Raw genomic sequence first — 25,005 nt, 5'->3', positions numbered from 1 at the left:
ATGCTGCGTGTGATGAGAAAAAGAACCTTCGCTCTCATGAAGATAATCATTAATCACCATCAGAATTCTAAGAGAATTTTTTATTAATAAAGTCTGTTAATCGCAACAATTGGAGGGCTAATTCCTTCCTAAAGTGAAAATAATGATAACAATAATAATTAATAACTTCTCAATTGTTGTGTAAGCAAAAAGCCAAGCTAGTGAAATACTTAGGTATAATTATAATCTATTAACTATGAATTTTCAAATATTTGAACGGACTAGAGAGTTGAAGGCTTGGTAGGTAGGTGGAAGATGCATTTAACAAATTGCATACATCTTTTGAGTCTTCCCTACTGCTACTTCAAGTCCACTCGTTACTTCAATATATATGAATATTTTTTTTTTATGAATAAAAATAAATTAATTATTAAATTTTTATTTTTTTTATTTGTTATTTTATTTTTTTTAAATAAAATTTATTATCTTATTTGTTTTAGTTTATTTTAAAATTTAAAAAGTAGCATTGTTCTCTCTAACAACAACAACATAACAATAAAAATTTCTTCCTCCTTCCTTTTCTTATTTTTTCATAGTCTTATTATTAATTAAAACCCTCTCACTTGCTCTTTCTTGTTTCCACTGCTATGCCGTTTGAATATCCTTGTGTCGAGTGCAAAACACAGAAACGGTAAGCACGCTAGTAAATCATAAGAAAGTCAACAATAATATAGTTTTTTTCATATATTGCACATTGATATAATATATATATATATATATATATATATATATATATATATATATATATATATATATATATATATGTATATATATATATATACATATTATGCTTATCTGATTCTCCCTTGGTTTCACAAAAATTGCATGTGCAACTAAAACCCAATAATATATTCATATAGATGGAGGTATTATACGATGGTCATGGTGTTATTGTTTTGATCCTTAGAGGCAGTATGATTCTTCTTGTTTCGTTGCTTATCAACTTGAGCATCGCTTTGGCTCACTTTCATGGCTTCGGGGAACAACCACTCGCCAAGATTGCAATCCATAAGGCTGTTGTTTCGCTCCACAGTAACGCCTCCATTGCAGCCTCCCCTTTTCTTCTTGGCACTAAGGTATATATCACCATCAACTTGCTCCTTCTGTTCTGATTTTGATTTTATATCTATCCAGAGAAGTTGACCATGTTTGATTCAGACAAGTTCTAGCTCTACCTTGGTTTGTTCTCAACCGTTTTAAATTGCAGATGGTTAGGTTAGTTTTAATTTCCGCCAGAGCCAAAATTAATGGTACTGATGCTGTTGCAATTTCTGTTCTAATGCCGTTCCAGAGGGCGCCACGATGACACTATTGTGATTTTGGACTGCACCTCTAAAAGCAAGTGTTTATTGATAACTAATTTAAACATGAAAAGTAAGATTTAGGCTGTTTAAGTGAGGACCACACCAAGATTTTAGTAAAATGAGTGTTGACACATTTTTATGAAGAGTTCGGATGTTCAAAAACATATTTATCTTGTGTGCAGCATTCAATTCATGTGCTTTTCACGTATTTGATTTCAGGGTGAGGATACCCAATGGGTGACTGTGAATGTTTATCACCCTGACCCATCTGCAGATGATTGGGTTGGAGTTTTCTCTCCTGCAAAGTTCAAGTAATGTTCTTACTCTGTTCCTCATATTCAACATAAATTCAGTATTGTATCTGAATAATTCTTTTTTTTTTTTAATTATTATTGTATTTTGTTAATTGCAGCTCATCGACATGTCCACCGGTTAATGATCCAAAAGAAGTTACTCCATACATATGCTCAGCACCAATAAAGGTTAGTATGTTATTCATTAATCTCTTTATGATTAACTTGTACTCTTGGTAGATTGTATTAAGGTTAACTACTTCAAAGTGGTACCCTGCTGATGTTATCTTTTTGAATGTTTGTTCCAGTACAAATTTGTGAATTACTCCAATTCAATGTATACAAAGACAGGAAAGGCTTCTTTGAAGTTCCAATTGATCAACCAGCGCGCCGACTTTTCCTTCGCGCTATTTTCTGGCGGACTATTGAATGTATGTCCATGACTATTGCAGCTGTTCTTGTATTTGTTGTCTTCTAATAATATTGAGTGTTACCTTAGAGACTTTGATCCAGCATTTGCTGTTTACAAAAACAGCTCATTATTATCTTGATTCAGAATATGTATATGATTTTTATTTTATGAAATTGCTAGCCGTTAATTAATTGTAATTGATTTATCATTGCAGCCTAAACTTGTTACAGTCTCCAATTTCATATCATTTGTGAATCCTAAGGCACCTCTGTATCCGCGTATTGCTCAAGGGAAGTCTTGGGATGAAGTAAGTTTATTTCTTATGTCTTAAGATATTTATCACAAGCCATAACAATTTAGTTGAGCATAGCGAGTGATACATACCCTTTATATGAATCAACGTGATAAAATTCAGTACCCTACTCCTTAGACACTTGATCTATAAAATTTAGTAAATTTTGAACACACATCTATGAAAAGATGAAATATACAGTGATTTATGCAGATGACAGTTACATGGACAAGTGGATATGACATAAGTGAAGCTACACCATTTGTTGAGTGGAGTATTAAGGGAAAGACTCCAATGCAATCTCCTGCTGGAACATTGACATTTGGTCGCAACGCCATGTGTGGTATGCTTCATTCAATCGGCTAAATTAACTTTTCTATTGCAGAAATAATACTCTTGAATTATAACTTTATTTAACCTTACTCATAAATTAAATTTCTGCTTGGCCAATATGAAAGAACTTCGATTAGGCTCGCATTTGAGCCATTGGTGAGAAAACTAACAATTTCAGGTTTAATCAGATATAAACACATGCATAATCCCTGTTACCTTCTGAATCCTGGCTATCATCAAGATTCAAGATCACTAATTATTTGAAACCATGTTCTTCCTTTGCCACTCTGCAGGTTCACCAGCAAGCACTGTAGGTTGGCGTGATCCCGGGTTCATCCACACAAGTTTTCTTAAAGAACTGTGGCCAAATAAAGTGTATGGTTATTGATATCCATGTATGTTGATAGCAAACTGAGTAACTGGCAGAGTTTGTTTCATAATTTCTTTCTTTCAAATATATTTTCTTCAGGTACACATACCGATTGGGGCATCTTTTGTCTAATGGTTCAGAAATTTGGAGCAAGCAATATTCATTCAAGTCATCACCTTATCCTGGACAGAACTCACTCCAACGTGTAATCATATTTGGTGACATGGGCAAGGTAATGTTAAACCATTTTTTAATCCTATCTTATGTTGCGAAAAATTTGGAAGTGCTCGTCGGGCTTGTATCTTTGTTCTGATCTTAATAGAATGATCAACACCTACACCGAACTTATCTAAACTTTCTTTAGAATCTTAGTTAGGCTAAAATGACAAACTTTCAAGAGGATGAGGGGTGAAAAAGATTTACTTCTGATCCAATAAGTTTGCAGGCTGAACGTGACGGTTCAAACGAGTATAACAACTATCAACCTGGTTCACTCAACACAACAGACCAGCTCATCAAGGATTTAGAAAACATTGACATTGTTTTCCACATTGGAGACATGACTTATGCAAATGGATACATCTCACAATGGGACCAATTCACTGCTCAAGTGGAACCAATTGCATCAAAAGTGCCATATATGATTGGCAGGTAGGTTTGTCCTATGTTATAAGAACAAGATTTTTCAATTTTTGTATTGAGAATTCGTAATTGTGTTATCATGATGCAGTGGTAATCATGAGCGTGATTGGCCCAACACGGGATCCTTTTATAATACTACAGATTCAGGTGGTGAATGTGGAGTCTTGGCTCAGACCATGTTTTATGTCCCAGCAGAAAACAGAGAAAAGTTCTGGTAAATACTGTTTTATCTTTTATGAAAATCTTAGTGCTGATCATTTACTTTTATTATTATATATATAGAATTTAATTTTGATGCACTGTTTAAAACATCTGATACAATCTTGCAATTACATGTATTCTTTTGGATAACTATTTATGCTGTCAATTGTAAAAAGTTGTTATTTTTGTCTATAGATATATTAAAAAGTGATGGTGATAGATAAAAGGGAACACAGAGTATCTATTATTTAGTTCAATCAAAATTCAACTTGGTTAAACCAACGGAACCAAATGAAGCATGAAGGGCTTACCGTTTGAGTCTATTTTAGTTCTCCAAATAATTTTAACTTCAACGTTGAAGATAGCTGTAAGAAACTAACACATTAGCATCAAATCTAATGCAGGAAGAGGTTAAATTGAATTAAGTTCAAATTCAAAAATGATAGATATTACTCTTAAATTATTCATGACATTAATGTTTGTATCATCGAACATGCTTAATTCAACAAAAGTACAAAACTTAGTTTATAATGATACACAGCAATAGTGAGTGTTTTTTCGCGCACTCTCATTGTTTCATCTTATTCTATCACTTTATACACAGATCAACAGATCCAAAGACGTATCAGAAAATGACAGTGAAAATAAAAGCAATAGTATATTATAATTTTTAAATACAATTAATATATATAATAATAAATAACATTCTGAATACACAGGTATTCAACGGATTATGGCATGTTTCGCTTCTGCATAGGGGACACTGAACATGATTGGAGAGAAGGAACAGAACAATACAAATTCATTGAGCATTGTCTCGCAACAGTGGACAGACAGAAGCAACCATGGTTGATCTTTGCTGCACATAGAGTGCTTGGATATTCGTCTGATTTTTATTATGGATTGGAGGGTTCATTTGAAGAGCCAATGGGAAGGGAAAGTTTGCAGAAACTTTGGCAGAAATATAAAGTGGATATTGCATTTTATGGCCATGTCCATAACTATGAAAGGACATGCCCCATTTATCAGGTAAACACAATAATAGCCAAATATGCCCTCGTTTTATTTAAATTTAGGTGATGAATTGAAAAGATGCAGAGATATAGAGTAAGTACAAAAAAAAGAAAAAGAAAAGAGACTCAGCATCTTTTTTATTCTCTTTTTGTATATCTCTGCACCTTTTTGAATCTGTATATGACTCATCACCTAAATGTAAACTCATATTGTTTAATAATATAGTTATGATGACTCTTTTAAGCAATCAGAAATTTAATTGTATTTTAATTTGATAAAAAATTATTTATTTTTGTATAAAAAAAAACAGAGACTTATTTATATCTTTCTCATAAAGAGATAAAGTTAAGCCAATAATTTTAAAGTGATATGAAGCAAAAGGAAAAAAAAACCCACTAATTTTTTCCCCCTAAAATTTTGGGAACTTTATCATGACTTTTTTTTTAATCTTTTTTTATGAGAAAAGTTTAAATTTTAGCAAAATTTATTATTTTTTGTCAATATTTTTAACTAACAGTCTAATTCATTTAGTATAGTCATCTAATAACATATTTTTAGTTTATACTTTTAAACATTGTTGGCTAATTACTAAAAACAATAAATTCTAGTAGTTCTCTAACATTTTTTTTTATATTAAGCTCTGATAAAACCATTTTTTTAAAAGAGGTTGTATCACTTCAAAAATTTAATATTAATACAATATCATATAAAAATATTTTGCACATACGTACATTCAATTATTTATTATCATGCTATTTGAAAAGAAAATTGATTTTAACATTTATTTGGTTATCTGAAAAAATAATATAATTAAATACTTAGATGATTGTGTATTAAATTTATATTATCATACGATGTCCCAAACTGAGATCCAGAGTTTGCGTGGTAAGCAATATTGAATTTTATTTTAAAAACTTGGACGTCATCAATAATCATTAATTTTGTAACAAAACATATGCAGAACCAATGTGTGAACAAAGAAAGGTCACAGTATTCAGGCACAGTAAACGGAACAATTCATGTTGTTGTTGGAGGAGCAGGAAGCCACTTGTCGAATTTCAGCCAAGTAACACCAAAGTGGAGTCTTTACAGAGACTATGACTTTGGCTTTGTCAAGTTGACCGCATTCAACCATTCTTCTCTCTTATTTGAGTACAAGAAAAGCAGTGATGGCAACGTCTATGATTCTTTCACCATTTCAAGGGATTACAAAGATGTATTGGCATGTGTACATGATGGATGTGAACCAACCACTTTAGCCACTTAAAATTGTGTAGCCTCTATAGACTCTATACGTCTATGTTCTTATGAATTGAATATTTATATACTGCAAGAACTAAGGGCTGAAAGAATTATGCAGTGTAATCAGGCTACAATTATGAATCAAAGAACACAATTATTAACCCCATGTCTATCCTCTTCACTTCATTTTAAGCTGGGTAAGGGAATGAACGAATTTCATATTATCCTGACCCGTAGCGGGTGCCACCTAATATAGTTTGTTGAAGTTTCGGTTAGTTAGTTATTGTATTCATAGCAATTAGTTAGTTAGTTAGTTATGATTGCTTGCATCACAAGCTAGTTAGTCTTGTATGTAGCTAAGGCTTAACTTGGTAAAGTTTTTACTTTTTAAAAGTAGTTTATAAAAGCTAATTTTTAAAAGATGATTTTTTAAAATTGTAATATTTATATTTGATAAATCAAATTAAAATAGCTTACAATAAACACAAACAACAACAATTGCTTTTATTAGACTTTTAAATTTTTTGAAAAGCTCTACCTTAAGTGCTTTCAAAAGTACTCTGATCTTTTAAAAACTGCAAGTACAAACACATGATCCTTTTTATTTACCAAACACAAAATGAGGAGCTTGAGCTTTTAAAAAGTACAAACACCTCTTCGAAAAACTTTACCAAACCAAAATTTTCTTCTCAATCTATTCAAAGTTTCATACCATTTCAAAGGCTTACTCACACCTAATAAGAGGATAATTTTTAAAGATGAGTATAGTCTGTCACTAACTTCAATTTTAATTTAAAATAATCTTTTTTTTTTATAGTTGTGTGTATATCAAACATACCACTCCAAAAATAAGTTATAGTATCTCACACCGAACAACCGAACGACCCCTTAAGGCTTAAAGCCTTGTCACTTTCTTGAAAAAGATTAACATCCAATTTTTATTTGATTGAAGATTTCTGGACCTTTTCAAGCTCTCTAATTTGTGTTGCTTTCGGATATTGGCTCCACTATGCTCATCAAACAAATTCTACAATTCTAAGCTTTTAACGACCTTCTTTTGTATTTTTGTGGAAAATGGTTATCATGTAAAATCAAATCAACCACGGCGTTTAAATACTAATCGAATCCACAATTTAAATTTTATTTTCAGTTGACTACCTATAAACGACAAATTAAAATAACAATAAAACATTCATTGATAAACTTATTTCCCTTATTTGATGATGAGATCTTATGGAGTGCAAATAATAATGATATTATAATTAGCTAACTAAACTAAAACGTCCATATTGTTATTGATTGTTTCCATCACTACTTGCTGGTGTGAAAACTGCTACATATTGGTGAAAGAAATTCTTGGCTCAGGGCCCAAGTTGGATGGAAATATTAATCAGAAAGTGGCATATTGAATGAGATTGAGATGGACCTTTGACCAGCAAGTTGATGATATACATGAGATTAAGTAAAAGAATCTACAAAAAGAAAACTTTAAAGGTATTATGGACCAGTCAATCTATAAATGGTCATCTCTGTATAATAGATTTATGGTAGATAAAACTAAACTGAAACTGATCTTTCAATGTATACAGTGGTTGGGTTCTCATCTATTTGACGGAATCAACTTCTCCCACAAATATACATACTATTAGGTGGTCAAGTAGATTACTTAGTGGTTCGCGTTACACACTTCAACTTTCAATTCTAATATCAGTGGTATTTATTTTTCTTTTCTTCCTTTTTGATGGCTGACTGGCTGCCGAAGCTTCTCACAAACTAGATAGATGTCATACAAGTATCAAAATAATTTCAATTCTAACATCATAATATTAAGAAAAAAATTTCATAAACGAGTCGATAATTACCTTAAATAACAAATAAAAAAAATATACATTTCTTGGTCTTTGATCTTTTTTTAGCGAGATTGATTAGTCTTTTTGTTAATCTTTTTTTTTTTGTATTAACGAAATAAATTTACATGACATGTTAAACTGTTAATTTATCCATTAAGAGCCAATTAAAACAAATTTTTGTTGTTGGGAGTTTTGTTATTTTTTAGAGGATAATTGTCAGGACCGTTTAATTTTTCTGTTGTCTTTTTTAAATATATTAGCTAAATTTACTGTATAAAACTAAAAAATATTAGTGATTTTTAAGTTGTTTTTACTTATAATAATTAAATTGAGGATATATTAGTGTTTAACGTGTCACATAAGCATGATCTGAAGAAAGATCATTGATAGGGAGACTAAACAGTCTCACGAAGTTAAATATTAAATATTGGAATGGGTATTTTTTTTATTCGGAGTCTCGTAGTCTTTCAACAAAATTATCAAGGACTTAGATAGATATTCACTGATCTAATACTAATAATAAGAAAAAAAAAATTCAGTCTCCAACCATTTATTCGAAAGACAAAATAATTTTTTTGAATTTTAAAATTTTTAATCAATTTCTAATTGTCCAATTAATTAGTTTCAGTGGCATCTAATAAAGGGTAACATATCTATTATCTATTATCTATTATATCTATTAAAAATTCGGTTTATGCACTTAATAATAAAGTTGACATAGCATGTATTTGGAGAGTGTTTCTCATTTATTATCTATTATCTATTATATCTATTAAAATTTCGGTTTATGCACTTAATGATAAAGTTGACGTAGCATATGTTTGGAGAGTGTTTCTCAATTTACTTCTTTTAACTCATTAAATACAATTTATTATAATAAATTAATTGTATCAATTGATTGATTTGATTAGATATTTATATATCACACAATTTATTATAATTTATATCAATTTATTTTAGTAGTATTTTTCAATTTACTTTTTTAATGTTCTGTAGTATTTTTAGATTTATTTCTTTTAATTTATTAAACTAAATTAATTATACTAATTATGCGTATTAATTAATTGATTTGATTAATTTATTAGTCATTAGAATAATAAATCTATGAATAAAATAAACAATTGAGATATTTTTAACTAATATTTAAGAACTAAACTAAAATAAGATAATTTCTTACTTATTCAAATTGAATGCAAAAATATAAATTAATTTTGTTAAATAATCATGTTCTTCTGGTCTTCTATATATAGATGGCCAAACAAAATTATAAGAATCATCATTTTTATCACTCTTATTATAATTCAACTCTTCTTTTTTTTTTTTATATGTAATTTCTTTTATGTATAAATATACTTAAAATGAGAAAGCATGAATGAGTGTTTCATTGTTTGTTTGATGAATGCTATAGTCTCAATTTAGGCATTCTACCGCTACTAATAAAAGTTGAACCTGTATTAATTCAGGGTAGTCAGTGCATATTTTACAATATTGAATAGAAGAATATTTGTTAAAATGAATATACACATTGTAATTAATTTTCTTTGTCAATTTATTATCTTTTACCTAACAAATAACATTCATGTTGAATATATTATTTTCATAAGAAGCCATACAAGATTGATTGATAACTTTGTGTAAAAATACTCCTATGGTGATCAAACACCATATCATTAACTCGTTAAAGTTAATTCTCCTATTATTATGCAAATGTATAGCACTATCAGATAAAAACTGATTAAATTATATTTGTTTCCAATGCGGTGAGCAAGCTTTTAGGCCTAATCACAGTTGGAGCTGAGGAAGGTTAGAAAAATGATAATAATACAAATATCTTTTATTTTTAATACCCAATAATAATAAATATATAAATTAAAACTAATAATATTTTGTACAAAATAATAAAATGCTTATTATACTTATGGTTCTAAAATCAGACTGGCCGGTTCAACTGTAAACCATCAGCTTAAATAACTCGGTTTGTCATGCAAAACCACTAATCTAAAAACCGAATTTAAACCACTGAATTGGTCAAAAATCGCTTAGTCGGACCGAATTAGGACCCCATCGATTCTCATGAAACGCTGCCATTTCGCGTTGAAGGAAAATAAAAAGAAAGCACGTGTGAAACAGAACCAACACTTTCTCCAATTCTCCTATCTCCTTCCTCCTCTCCAAAGAAATGGAAACCCTAGCCTCACCGCCGCAAGCCACAAGAAGTGAGCCACCGTCGCCGTCTGTCGCAATCAGGGGCACGTGTGAAGCACATAAGCCTTTCCTCCCAACCCTAGAGTCCCTTCTCTAGTTTCTTTTATCTCCTTCCTTCTCCCCAAACAAAAACGAAAATCCTAGCCTCACCGCCGCAAGGAGTGAGCCACCCACGCCGTCCGTCACAGTCAGGGGCTCACTCTTCATTGCGTTGGCGTCCTCCAAAGAAGAATCCCAGTTGGCTCTTGATGCGAATTTTCGAATACCACAAACTTACTGGTAAGTGCACTGAGTCGTACCAAGTAATAACTCAAGTGAGTGAATGTCGATCCCACGACGATTAATAGATTGAGCAACAATAATCGAATGATTAGACTAGTCAAACAAGTCAAATTGAGTGTTTTGTGTTCCAAGTATCTGATAAACCATTATTTTATGGTTTATATTGTGTTTAATTGTGTGGTTTTATCAAATCTTTACCCACTTATTCATTAAATAAGCATGCATTTATAATTCCTTCCTAAAAATGCTTTATGGATGAAAACTTACTTCCTAGAAACTTTTAATTTTGTATTTTAATTCTCCTTTATTCCATTCGATGCCGTGATCTGTGTGTTAAGTGTTTCAGGCTTTATAGGGCATGAATGGCTTGGAGATTAGAAAGGAAGCTTGCAAAAATGGAAGGAATACAAAAAATTAAGGAGATGACCAGCGAGAAGTGACGCGGGCGCATGGCTCACGCGACCGCGCGGATTGGAAACTACACCAGTGACGCGAAGGCGTAGACGACGCGCACGCGTGGCAAGGCAAAACGCTGGATGACGCGAATGCCTGGATGACGCGATCGCGTGACGTGCGCGATCTGCAGAATCTGCAGAATTCGTTGGAGGTAATTTTGGGCCCTGTTTTGACCCAATTTTCGGCCCAAAAAAGAATATTAGAGCCAGGGAACATGCAGAGACAAAAAAAGACAACATTCATTCCGCATAATTTTAGTTTTAGATCTGATTTTACTCCTCCTCTAGGTTTTCTCTCTACACATTGATAGTTTTTAGGATTTCGTTTTTATTGCTTTTTGGATTGGGATATTGAGAAGAGTTATTACCTCCGCCAAGACTTCATTATTCTAGTTTGTTTTCCTTACTTGTCTCTTACTCTTCCATGTCTTCAATTTATTCAGAATTACTATTGGATTATTTTTAGAATTTATTAATACAAGAACCACTTTTATTTTTAATTGATCTTTTTGATTATTATTTATCATGTCTTTCTTTATTTTCCTTTCTTATGTTGTGAAGTTTACATTCATAATGAGCGAGTAGTTCCATAACTTGATTGGGAGTTGATTGAAAGGAGGACCTTGAGTTGGAATGCTCAAGAGAAAAATTGTAATTGGGTTTATTATTGGATTGTCCTCTAGTCACTGACACCAATCATTTCCAAGAGAGAGGATTGGAACTTGTGAATAGAAATAGCTTTTCAACTTGCTTGACTTTTCCCTACCTAGTAAGGGATAACTAAGCAGAACAACCTTCAATCATCAATTAATCTTGAGAGTACTCCAACAAGAATAGGGCTTCCAACTAATCTACTCCCAGTCAAGGTTTTTATTAAAATTACACAATTTCTCTGATTTAATTTCCTGTTTATCAACTCAAACCATTTTAGAAAATATCTGATTAATAAAATAGCACACCTTTCTGCAACTCGTTGGGAGACGACGTGGGATTCATACTCCCAGTATTTTAATTCTAATTTTTGTGACAACCCTTCTAAATTGATAAGTGAATTTTTAGTTGGTTAAGAACTGTACTTGCAACGTATCTCTTATAACAATTTATTAACTCGCCAATTTTTGCCACGTCAGTATCATACAATGAATAAAAGAATTTAAGAAAACAAGTAATGAACGATTGGTGAAAATATAACAGTTAAGGATTTGGAGGTGACTAATTTTTTGGATTAATAATTCTTATTAACTACTTTAATCATACAAAGGTTTAATTCATGGCAAATTTTAATTAGTAATTTATTCTCTTCTAACCTAGTTAACTGCCAATTCCTTGGTCACTTAATTTCAATTAGAGGATTAAGTTCAACTCTAGTTTATGAGCCACACAAACCCTAAGTACCTAAAGATAAGATGATTATATATCACATATCATGTTAAGTTTGGGTAGTTAGAGAGTTATGAGGAATTGATTTCAAACTGTTATTCAAGTGATTTAACTTTTCAAAGATTCAACAAGAACTTAATTAGAAAAAGAGCTATCTTTCAATATACTCTAATCCCTAAGATGAAGAACAAAAACAATCCTTGAATTTAAACCAGTGCATTAAATAAGAATAGAATGACACTAACATTAATCCATCAAAATAAACAGAGCTCCTAACCTTAACAATGGAAGTTTAGTTGCTCATGGTGTGAAAAAATCCTAGCAGAGAAAATTGTAAAAGTCTGAAGAAGAGAAGAAGAAGCCATAGGCCGAGATATCTTCTCTTCTTATATCTAATACTAATTGATACAAAATTAAAATTCTAAAACCTAAAAATATCTTTTCTTAATTCAAAATTGATTAAAAGTTCAAATTAGAGCAAGAGATTCGGTTCTGAATCATGTGGGGACCACTCTGGTTTGCGCTACTGGTGCCAAATGCCGGATTGGTAGTGTTTGGCACCATAATTGGGTAAGTTTTTGTAAGTTGTTGGTATAAATATGTTGAATTGGGTTGTGGTATGATGGTTGAGTTATATGCTTTGATTTTGTTGTGGTTTGATTGATTAATGGATTTTGAACGGAATTGATGTAAATCGAAATTGGTTGATTGGCCCTTGAATGGCTAGGATGTGATTTGGGATTGATGATTGAGTGTAAAGGAGACCTAGGAATTGGTCTACGATTTGTTTTAAAAAAGGTAAATTTAAGAATTTGTGAAATTGAGTGATGCAGAAGAATTTGGTAAAAAGTGATTTTTGGCTAACTTCGACGGGCGATAACTTGGCGCTTGAAACTTGAAATTGAGTGAAACCTATCTTGAATTAAAGCTGGTGATGAGAACTTTAAAATCGTTGAAAAATAAATGAAAAATAAATTTTTTAGCAAAAGTTATATAAGTTTGAAAATTGGGGTTGAAAATTGAAAATTTCAAATTTTGCTAAATTTGGGGTAGAGGCAGCTCCCGCACATACGCACGGGTGCCGCCTACGCATGCACTCGAACTCTCGCGCTTGAATGATGAACATGTATGCATTGCTTGCGACTTCCCAATTTTTCCGAACCAAATTCCGCGCATATGTGCGAGGCGTGCGTATGCAAGACTACCTTGTTTTGGCTAAAATGATTATTTTAAACTATCTAGCCTTCTTTGTCTATTTATATCCCCCTTTAACCTCCGTATGGAGTTGAATAACTAATTAGTAAGCGTTGAATATACTGGGAAGGAGTATAACAAATTGAATTGAATTATACCCGGACAAACCCTTGGATAATTGGATGAGAATGTTGTGGATGGAAGTTCGTCCCGCCTACGATTAGAACGGTGGCTTTGTCCCGCTCACGAGATAATGAAATTGATAAATTGATAAAGAATTAGAGTTATTGAATGTCATAACTTATGAAATGGATTTGAGTGAATGTGGTCTAAAACTGAATTGGCAAGGTCGTGAGTTTTGTCACGCTTGCGTATTGATTTGGCACCTGCACCGGATAAGGACGGCGATTTCATCCCACTTGTTCATAGTTGCGATGTGATTTTGTAGGAATGATGGTCTTGTCCTGCCCACGATGAGGAGGGTGGTTTAATCCCGCTCACGAATTGGAGAGGTTGAGGATTCTCTCTGGTTATACATATATATGTATATGAATGTGGTTATGATGAGTAATGCTTTACGAGGCTGGTTAAGATTATGACTAGGATTGAATTGAATTGATTAGAGACTTAGATCAAAAAGTGAGGATTCATATGAGGCTTAGGATGAAAACTATGATTGAGATATATACTAGCGCCTATGATTAATGATAAATTTGACGATGATAATAGGTTTGGTTAATAATGATTATTGATTGGCAAGAATGTGGGTTTTGTCACGCTTGCGTTATTAATGTTGTGTGATGGTGGTTTTGTCCCGCCTACGGTGAGGATGGTGGTTTGATCTCGCTCACTGATAGACAAGTTGAGGTTGAAAATTCTCTCTCTTGTTACGGTGGACAAACAAGGTTGAGGATTCCCACTCTTGTTATATTGGAAAAATGAATAGGAGGTTGAAGATTCCTTTTGATTTCAATTCTTGGCTATGGTGTCAACGAGTTAGGTTGAGAATTTCCTTTCTGCTGCATTACGATCTCTCTCTGGTTGCAAGGTAACAGCGCACTCTCTCTGCAAGGTGTACAAGGCACTCTCCCTGCGAGGTTATAACAATTACTTTTTGGGAATGGACAACAGAGAGACAATATCCAGGTTAGCTACCAGATATGTCGTATTCTGGCATTTTAACCGACAGCTTAGCTCACGGTCAGTAGGACAGACATGCATCATGTGCATTTGTTTGCTATTATTTGAGTGTGCATAACTATTTTGGTTTGCCTAATTGATTTTCTGTTAACGGTTAAATGTACTATTTGTTGTAATTACTCTTTAACTGTATTTGCTTTGTACTGCTTGTTGTTTGTGTATGATTTCATTATTGATACTTGAGACTTGGATTAATATATGACTATGGGAATGAATGAGATCGATGGTAGTTCATAGTATGTTAAACTTAGCAAATTAACCTTGTATTGATTATTATTTGTGATTTATATTACTGAACTGAATATTAAACTGGGAAATTGAATATTGGGAGTAAAGATGACGATGTATTGAGAATGGTTGAGATTAGAGGTAATTGATAGAGCTAAGATTTTAGCAAAAATTGACCTTGTTGGGATTAGTTAGGACCCTAGGCTTGAATTTCTATGAAGTTGGAGATTAAAATTGCCTAGTGGGTTCATGTTTCTTTATATAGTCTTTATTTAGAACTATTACTCTACTGGGAATCTTCGGATTTTCATCCGTCGTGGATTTTCTATTTTTTCAAATGTAGGACGTGACACACCTCACTGAGTGTGCAGGATTATTTTGGCGAAGCAAAGAAGACTTTTGTTGATGCTTATTTTGTATTTAGTATTTCTCCACTTTTGAAAGCTTTATTGTATATTTCCTCTTAAATGTTTTTATTTGGAGAAACATAATTTTTATTTTGTATACTTTTTAGTTTGTAATATTCTCACTAACTTTTTCTTCGCAGGTCGAGACTAATAGTTATTATGTATCTTATTCTGAAACTTATATATATATATGTTTTGTTTCAGTATACAACGTTCATTTGTGTTAATGTGATTCGAGTGTAGATAACGACTGTCGATATTATTTATCTTTTTTTAACAGGCTTCTAGTTATATTATTATCCTTCAAATATTATGTATATTTTTTTTAGGTGTCGTAATATTTTACTATCTTTGATTTACGACTTAAATATAAAGTTTTATGTAGTAAATGTTACAATATATATAATATTTGGTTTAATTGTTTTAATAAAAAAATTTATATAATTTTATATATTATCTTGTATAGAATATGATAATATATAAGAATTAATTTATTAATTCACTTAGATTAATAACAAAAATTATTTAGATTAATTACTTAAATAATTATGATTCAATTAAAAATTGTCAAATTGTGAAAGAGTATTTTATTTTTTAAATAAATAGACGAGATTGAAAAAGATCTATTAGTTATTTACGAGTTAAGTCTTAAAGTAGTCCCTAAACTTGCATTCGAGCCTCAAAGTAATCCCTAACATTAATAATTCTTCAAATTCGTCCCCGAAATTACACTCCGGGACTCATAGTAGTCCCTAAGATATTTTCCGTTCATCAAAACTTTAAAACGACGTCGTTTTGAACAAAAAAATAAAATAAAAAAGGCGTAGCATAGACCCCCAATTCGAACCAAAAAAAGAAAAAAAAAAAAGAAAGTGTAGCGTAAAACCAACCCCCCTTCCAATTTCCAATCTGTTCCATCTCTATCCCCATCCCCAACCTTCCCCTTCTCCTTCCCCATCCCCATCCCCTTCTCCGGATTTCGTCGAACTGTAATCAACCCCTCAGAAGCTGGTGCACTGGAATTCCATCTTGTTCTCAGTAAGAGCACCAGTTTTATCTGAAAAGACATACTTAATCTGTCCCAAATTTTTATTGATATTCAAAACCCTACACTGAAACCTTGACTTGGTAGTCCTATCATACATTTTATCATCTCTGATCATGAAATAAGCCTGCCAACACGAACAAGCTCCATCGAAATGTACAACGAAATTGGAATCATAACCTGAAAAACTATAACTGACATGAGAAATGTGAAAATTATCTCTCAAAACCAACCATAATACTTATACTTCTTCGGTTTCCCCCTGGAGAAGCTCAGCTTCCGGTAATACGGCATCAAATCAAGCTCGTCTTTGTGGCGCTTCAACCAAATCGCAGCACAAACGAACGTGACTGTACACAAAGCAACAAGAAAGCAAGAGAGCATGATGATCTCCGAATTCATTCGAGTCTCGAGCCGGCTTCTCTTTGACCGCGCACCGGAGCTGTTGAGCATAGCTTTAGTCTCACTGTCACAGTAAACAGCAACTCCCAAAGCCCAGCTTGTGTTCTTAAGCTCGCATCCTCTAAACACAATGTTCGATGATGCAAGAGACAGTTTCTTTCCATCAACTTCCATGTTAGCTTGGAATCCATAAATGTTTCGATTCGGTTTTTCGCACTTGATTATTCCATAAATGTAACTATGGGGATGGGGAAGAGGAAGGAGAAGGAGAAGGAGAAGGGGAAGGAGAAGGAGAAGGTTGGGAATGGGGATAGGGATGGAACAAATTGGGAATTGGAAAGGGCGGGTTGGTTCTATGCTACACTTTCTTTTTTTCTTTCTTCTTTTTTTTGGTTCGAATTGGGGGGTTTACGTTACTCTTTTTTTTTTTGTTCAAAACGACGTCGTTTTAAGGTTTTGATGAATGGAAAATGTCTCAAGGACTACTATGAGTTCTGGAGTGCAATTTTGGGGACGAATTTGAGAAATTATTAATTTTAAGAATTACTTTAAGACTCAAGTGCAAGTTCAGAGACTACTTTGAAGCTTAATTCATTATTTACTTTATAATAATAATAATCATCATCATCTAAATTTATAAGTTAATAAAAATCATCTATAGACTAACTATTTGTTTATTTATAGCGAAACAGAAAACAAAAACATGCTATGGGGGTGCGCAGAACAGTGTGTGAGAATCTCTACCACTTCAACCCCAACCACAGCTTAGCCGGCTAAGGGCTAACAACACTCCCTCGGCTTATCCCTTCATCGATTTTCTCTCTAGAAAAAACATAAATAAATAAATAGGTAAACAAATAAAACAAAAAGGGAACTTTTTCTTTTTAATATTGTATTACTAGAGGTGAAATCCTTTATCATGAACCAAATTGTGTGTTGAACACAACTATGGCCATTTACAAAACGTCAATGACGTTTTGTGTTTCTTCAATTAAAATAATATTTTTCTAACAAAACGTCAGCGACGTTTTGTGTTTTAATAATTAAAATAATATTTTTTTTATTACAAAACGTCAGTGACGTTTTGTTCTTTGATGATTAAAAAAAATTTTTTATTACAAAACGTTAGTAACGTTTTGTGCTACTACCACAACCCTGTAGAACACCAAAATCATCAAATATTTTTGTATTTCACATTAAAATTATCCATATATAAAAATTTTAGCCACAAAAAGGAATCCAAAAAGAATCCACATCCCACAAAGTCCGACTTATCCGAGAATAAAAGGCTTCTTGGCCTTCACTCTTCGAACCTTATGCGTTCTGACACTTCCAAATTCCCCAAACCCTTCCACCTCACGTAAGGCAATCTACGAGTTTCCGAAACTCACTCCAACAAAAAGAGAGAAACACAGAAAGACCAAAATACACCGCGCTGGTGGAGGAGGAATGGCCACCACTAGCCTCGACGGCGCCGGAGAGGATCGTGTTCTGGCGACGGCGCAGCAGATCCTCATGAGTCTCAACACTCCCAAGGAGGTTCGCCAGGACATGCTCCTCATTTTCTCCTCCTTCGATAACCGTCTCTCTACCATTTCTGACCTCATCGACGCCGATAACGACTCCAAGTCCACCATCTCCGACGCCGTTCCCGCCGATGAGGAGGAACAAGAAGACCTTGACCGCCTCGAGGCCGCCATGAAAGTCATCCTCCGTTGGGACGCCTCCTTCTCCGGCGGCGGCGATTCCTTGCGCCACTCCACCTCCATCCTTGACTCGCATGTCCACAGAGTAGAGTACTTCTCTGCCGTTGATGACATCATCCAGTGGATCGATGAAAATCTCTCGTTAGCGCTGCCGTTGCCACCTCGCCGAGCCGCCATGTGTGACCGCGCCGAAAAGGCTATCCAGATCGCGATGACAAGGCTCGAGCACGAGCTCCGCCATGTGCTGATCCGCAGCACCGTCCCCCTAGACGCCGACAGCCTCTACAGCTCGGTGCATAGAGTTTCACTCTCGTTGGCCTCACACGACGGCGCCGCCGCCGCCGAAATCGACGGAAGCTCGGAGAGCTTTGGCAAAACCCCAAATCACCGGTTCCACGAGCGCGTCGCGAGCTTTGAAGACGAAAACGAAAACGATGGCGTTTCAATCGATTTGGTGCATCCCGATGCGGTTCCAGAGCTGAGAGAAATCGTAACTCGAATGATAAGGTCTGGTTACGAAAGAGAGTGCCTTCAGGTTTATAGCGGTGTTAGGCGTGACGCTTTGGATGAGTGCTTGGCTATTATTGGTGTCGAGAGGTTGAGTATCGAAGAGGTTCACAGGGTTGAATGGAAGGTTCTAGATGAGAAGATGAAGAATTGGGTTCATGCTGTTAAGATTAGTGTTGTGGTTTTGCTGAGTGGTGAGAAGAGGCTCTGTGAAAATGTGTTTGGGGATTTGGTTGAGGTCAAAGAGGTATGTTTTAATGAGATTGCTAAAGGGTGTGTTATGCAGTTGCTGAATTTCGCCGAGGCTGTCTCAATTTGTAAGAGGTCCCCGGAGAAATTGTTCAGGATATTGGATATGTACGAGGCATCGAGGGATGTTCTGCCTGATTTGGAGGCGATGGTTTCTGATGAGTTTGTGGCTGGTGAGGCCAGGGGAGCGCTTAGTGGACTCGGCAATGCCGTGATAGGGACGTTTGCCGAGTTTGAGAATTGTATTAGGAATGAGACTTCCAAGAAGCTGGTGATTACAGGGGATGTTCATCCGTTGGCTCGATATGTGATGAACTACCTAAAGTTGCTTGTGGATTACAGTGAGCCCTTGAACTTGCTCTTGGAAATCAGAGAAGAGGATCTTTATCGGGTTCAAAATGATTTCAGGGGTGATGTTTCCCAGATAGAGGCCATTTCTCCCTTAGGACAAAGAACGTTGTTGTTGATGTCTGAGCTTGAGTTTAACCTTGAGGAAAAATCAAGGCTCTATGAGGACAATGCGCTGCAGCAGATATTCTTGATGAACAATCTCTATTACCTAGTGTGGAAAGTAAGAGACTCCGAAATCAGGAAGGTCTTAGGGGATGATTGGATCCGGAAGCGCCGTGGCCAGATACGCCAGTATGCTACAGGCTATCTCAGGGCCTCTTGGACCAGAGCCTTGGCTTGTTTGAAGGATGAAGGAATTGGAGGGAGCTCTAGTCTTAGTAGTGCCTCAAAGATGGCCTTGAAGGAGAGGTTCAAGAGTTTCAATGCCTGTTTTGAAGAGATTTATAGGATTCAGACAGCTTGGAAGGTACCGGATGATCGGCTTCGTGAAGAGCTGCAGTTATCTATTTCGGAGAAGGTGATTCCAGCGTACCGCTCGTTTGTGGGAAGGTTTAGCAGTCATCTAGTAGAAGGAAGGCATGCTGGAAAATACATTAAGTATACCCCAGAGGATCTTGATACCTATTTATTGAATTTATTTGAAGGGTCCCCTGCTGTATTGCATCACATAAGGAGAAAAAGTACATAGACTATATAGGTTGTTTATAAAGGGTGAACTCATTTTAGGAGGATTAGTTGGAAAAAAAAAAAAGAAAAGATTTCTTATCCTGTGTATGTTATGTGTTTTTCCTAAATAGCTGTTAGTTTTTCAGGTGCAATGGGGTTTTATGAAATCCACGTTTTTTTTCCTTCATTTGGCTGTCAATACTGTTGTATCTTTTGTATATATTCACAGGTCTAGTGTCTCAAACGGTACTTGCAGTTTTTTATTGCTCTATGCTTATGTCCAAGAGTGATGAAATGAAATAATCTCTAGTTTAGCAGAAACTGGATTCTGGATATGCTAAATGTTGAGTTTGCTAACGAAAAGGTTCAAGTGATGATCAAAATATTGTCAATGAAGCAAGAAGAATCGGATGAAGAAAGTTGCATATTAATTTGCTGAATGAAACAACGTGAGAACATGTTATGTTGGTTGGTCGTTGAAAGTTATGGTTAGTGTGAGCAGTACAATGATAATGTCATTTACTCATTTTCTAACACCTATCATCAAGCATTATTAGATGCTATATGTTTGTTAACTTTCCATTCCGGGACAACTTAGAACAGCCTCTATTTTTAATTCCTCACTTTGTGCCTCTGGCCCCAGGGTATGTGGATCTATATCCTATGATTGGTCTTATTCAACAAAGTGTTTTAACTAAAGCAGCTCTCCTCTTATTTTCTTCAAGTGTCACATGTCCAACATTTTTCTTTTTCCAACTTCATATGTTATGTTAACATAGCAACTGCAAAATGAGAAATCCCAAATTCTTGATTTACTTTGCAAGTTCACGAGTTATACTCTTTCCAAACTAAAGGAGGATGGATAAGTCATAAGTCTTGCTATCGATATGGTAATGAATTTTCCAATTTCCATTAGGTTCTGAGTACTATATTCATTTTGAATATCGAACCTTGTTCAATTATCCAAAAAATAAGGGTTTGTTAAATTACAGAAGTTGACAAAAGTCATGGTTAATTTACAGTACTCAAAATCTCACGCTACGACACTGGTCAAAATGCGGAGCAAGCAACTTGCACACAGCCTAATACTACAAAGGTCCAAGCTCCCATCTTCAACCCTGAAGAGAAGCACATAGATCTATTTGTAATTTTTTTTTTCATTTTAGAACATAAGTATATATAAAAAAGATACTGAGACAGCATGTTATTCTTCATTAACAGTTTGGTTGTCAAACCCGGCAATCCAGAGGCAGGGGAAGAACACCATCAAAGAAATCACCAAAATAGCCACGTGGCTCGTGTACTAGCCTTGAGATGATATCCCTCAGCGTGATAAGTCCTTGTAGATTCCCATCATCATCGACGACATAGACTCGATGAATCTTCTCATCATCAAGCAATTTAATCAGATCCTTGATCGTGCAATGAATTTTACATGTAACTAATTCACTTGACATTGGGTTTGCATCTTTATTCTTCTCTAGGTAGCTTCTAACTGCTGTCACAAAGTCCTTTACTGTAATAGATCTGTGATTGAGAGAACATCTGATCAGGGAATGAAGTAAAGAAACACATATAAAGGAAATATAATTTTATCTCACAAATTTAGGTTGTGTTTGTTTCATCCTTTCAGCTAAACAAAGTAGCTTCTAAAAAGAAAAAAATAAGCTATGAAACCAAATTCTCTTAATGTAATGACACACCTATAATCATGGTAGATTTCTGGGGCAGTTAGCAAGAACTGAACATCTCGCAAGCTTATGTTACCAACTGCCTTGCCTTGATCCCTATCCATCACAGGCACCCCTCCAATCCTCTTCTTCCTCATCAATTTAAATGCTTGAAGCACTGGTTCATCCTCATAAACCTGAGAAGGTGGCAACACTCCACTGAGAAGGTGGCAACACTCTACAACTACAATTTATATTGTTTTCAAGATATCTAACAGAGTTTTTTCTCCATATCTACTAGAGTTTTGAGAATTCTACTTAACATGGTTCAAATTTCAATGCAGCAGAGAGCTAAAGCTTACCATCTTGTATCTAAGCAGAATAAACATCTTCGAACTCGGGGATGTATTTGCCAGGTTGATAACATTAATGGGTGATAGTTAGGGAAAATTAATCTCATCTTCCTTAACTTTTAGTGAATTGACCTTGACTCTCCTTTATTTCTAGAAATATACATAGTACTAACCTCAATATCCTTGTATTTTCTAAAATGACACTAAACCCCACTTGTAAACATAGTACTAACCTCCTCTAAACTGAAGCTTAGGAGAGATCAATGTCACTAACAAGTGGGGGTCATGTTGAATCTCACCAAATCTTAGAGGCGGTTAATGTAAATTTACCCTCATAGTTCCAATGGCATGAAATATTCCAATAAAGGTTATGTTGGTATAGTATACACAGGATTATAATGTACTAATGTATGTAAAATATAATATGGCATTATGCTAATAACAAAGTCTACTATTTTATATTCTAGATTGATGATAATGCAAGTCATTTTCCTTTACAAACCTTGATGATTTGGTCTGGTGTCACCAAGGGAAGACCGACTTCAGATAGACTCTTGGTTCCCCAGCTTTCAAACCACTGAAGCCCGGCACATTCCGCTAGCATATGAATCACTGCAGATTGTGTAATAATGTTGTCAATTCTATCAGCACCTAAATCCACCACAGGGACACTCTTCATCTTGTACTTAGAAAGCAGCAACAGCATGGTTAGAAACGAGTTTGATCTCTCCAAAGCAAGAAATGGAGCCCACCGGAACGTCCCTGAAATATCGCAGACCTGTTTGCACCCAGAAAAGAAAAACTAGTGAAATAAATAGACAAATATATAAGACTAAATCAAACAGATGGAATAGCTGGAACAAATAGCAGTTGAAATACAAATAGGTGAAATAATTGCAAAGACAAGTATGGACCTTGGTGTTCTTGTAAGGTTCAGAAGAAATGAGATCCTCAAAGAAGTTCCCTGAAGTGGTTGCAGCAGATCCAAGGCCTAAATTTTCAAGTTCTAGAGCAAAGGTTAATCCGTTTGCTTTAGCTGCAATAGCACTTGCACTGGTTGGAGTGTTTGGAGTGGATGGACTTGTAGGAGTTGTAGGTTCAGACTGCCAAAAAGCATAGACCCACATTGGCTTAGTGCAAAAATGTTGGTTAAATTAATTCCATTTTCATATGGTCCACGATTATTGCATTTAAAACATTATATTATAACATGCATAGATAGGAACAATCACAATCACATTCAAATCTCCCTTATATAGCAACAAAATTGTGTATCACCACCATATACATACCAAAATATGACATTCATATTTGCCACTGCTAGATTTTCAATTATACATAATTTCAAACATTACTACAGTGAGAAAGGGGGGAACTAAAGGTGAATTGACATGTGTCTAACCTGATGCAGAATCCATACAGCAATTCCAGCAAACTCAATTATTCCGATGTATCTATCAAGCCAACTTGCATCTTCAGGTGCGTGAACATTCACCACAGGTGCACTCAGAATGTTGTGACGTGCCAGTACTTTTACAGCTTCGGCTAGTGTGGCATCTGATTTTATCTCAAGTTCTACAATACACACCAAAAAATAAAATAAAACAAAAATACACATGCTTAGACATCAATGGATACTATCATGGTTGCGAGTTGTGATCAAATATTATATTGCTCTTCAACCGAGTAGGACCAAAATGATGATCCAGAAGTCCAAACTCGACAGATTGAAGTGAAAGCGCATCAGAATAAATTTGAAGCATTTTCTTGCTTTATAGATCCTTATTGCTACCATACCTTTGTTTGAAGGAGCCATTGGAAACGCAGAGACTGGGATGCTTTCAAAGCAGGCATTAAGCTTCTCAGTAGGACTTAGCTGTGGCTCCATAACATCCCAAAGATCCTCCACTCTCAACCCAAGCTTCGCTTCTGGGCTTCTTGGACCCTCTGCCACCATTGTATTCATTGCCATAATTTTCTTTCTCTTTTTCTCTGTGTGTAACTGCAATGTTGACAAGCTTATAACATGATCATTCTTCTCCAACACATTCCCATAAATAACTGAACCATATAGGATCACATAACCTACTCAACACAAATATAAACCATCGTTGGATTCACATCCTTCTTACATTGGCTTTTGTAATGGTGACACCTGGATGGATATGATTTGGTTACACACTGTAGATCAACTTAGCGGTCAACGAGAATAGTTATGTCCTTCCCTTATTATTCGTCATGCTTATCCAAATTTGTGTTTGTTTATTATTGATTAGAAAGCACATCCTCATCCGGGTTTTACTATCGGCCACACTGATGTGAGCTAGGGAGTGGTTTGCGCTCATGGGATTGAATTGAGTGACGATTCATGGGGCTAATTAATTATTAATTTTTTTTATTTTTTCTGTCATAATTAATCTTTTGGCCTAAACAATTAATTAATAAGGATGAAACATATGTTGATTTAATTTATTTTAGGTGAATTCTATGATGTAGAAAGAAAAAATTTTCTACACCTATAGAATACTTGTGGCATAATATAAGAAGGACATGTGGATATTTGTAACTGATTGATAGTTCAGCAATAACAGGAATAATAGACAGATTATAATTTGTTGCAGTAATTTGTAGTGCATTATTAAATAATTAACTATTTGATAAAATGTAATTACAGTTTTTAATTATTTTTTATGGACCAGGTGAGTTAGTTGAG

The 25,005-nt window shown here is 34.5% G+C and overlaps 3 protein-coding genes across 5 annotated transcripts; 2 read left to right on the top strand and 1 right to left on the bottom strand.

The window, feature by feature from the left end:
- The first annotated feature begins 302 nt into the window (after positions 1-302).
- Positions 303-6,308, top strand: LOC112722243 (probable inactive purple acid phosphatase 27). Of its 3 annotated transcripts, none has more exons than XM_025773232.3 (13): positions 303-670; positions 947-1,115; positions 1,563-1,654; positions 1,756-1,825; positions 1,945-2,067; positions 2,263-2,355; positions 2,554-2,683; positions 2,967-3,048; positions 3,143-3,275; positions 3,489-3,694; positions 3,774-3,899; positions 4,606-4,915; positions 5,862-6,308. In XM_025773232.3, the coding sequence occupies exons 1-13, from the start codon at positions 627-629 to the stop codon at positions 6,165-6,167; spliced, it is 1,884 nt and encodes a 627-aa protein (XP_025629017.1). In that variant the 5' UTR covers positions 303-626; the 3' UTR covers positions 6,168-6,308. The 3 variants fall into 3 exon arrangements, with proteins under 3 accessions (XP_025629017.1, XP_025629016.1, XP_025629015.1); XM_025773231.2 differs by having other exon boundaries at positions 523-670; positions 900-1,115; XM_025773230.3 differs by lacking the exon at positions 303-670 and having other exon boundaries at positions 794-1,115.
- An 11,135-nt stretch (positions 6,309-17,443) lies between these two features.
- LOC112722241 (exocyst complex component EXO70B1) lies at positions 17,444-20,513 on the top strand. Its single transcript, XM_025773228.3, has one exon. The coding sequence runs from the start codon at positions 18,240-18,242 to the stop codon at positions 20,289-20,291; it is 2,052 nt and encodes a 683-aa protein (XP_025629013.1). The 5' UTR covers positions 17,444-18,239; the 3' UTR covers positions 20,292-20,513.
- A 644-nt stretch (positions 20,514-21,157) lies between these two features.
- LOC112722242 (SNF1-related protein kinase regulatory subunit gamma-1) lies at positions 21,158-24,617 on the bottom strand. Its single transcript, XM_025773229.3, has 6 exons — positions 24,090-24,617; positions 23,695-23,867; positions 23,207-23,395; positions 22,795-23,070; positions 21,973-22,136; positions 21,158-21,796 (listed from the first exon to the last, which is right to left on the bottom strand). The coding sequence occupies exons 1-6, from the start codon at positions 24,262-24,264 to the stop codon at positions 21,499-21,501; spliced, it is 1,275 nt and encodes a 424-aa protein (XP_025629014.1). The 5' UTR covers positions 24,265-24,617; the 3' UTR covers positions 21,158-21,498.
- Positions 24,618-25,005: the final 388 nt, after the last annotated feature.

Source organism: Arachis hypogaea, chromosome 11 (assembly GCF_003086295.3).
Source record: "Arachis hypogaea cultivar Tifrunner chromosome 11, arahy.Tifrunner.gnm2.J5K5, whole genome shotgun sequence".
Classification (NCBI taxonomy): Eukaryota; Viridiplantae; Streptophyta; class Magnoliopsida; order Fabales; family Fabaceae; genus Arachis; species Arachis hypogaea.
Note: the sequence above shows the minus strand (reverse complement) of the source record. Positions and strands in the feature narration are given on the sequence as shown.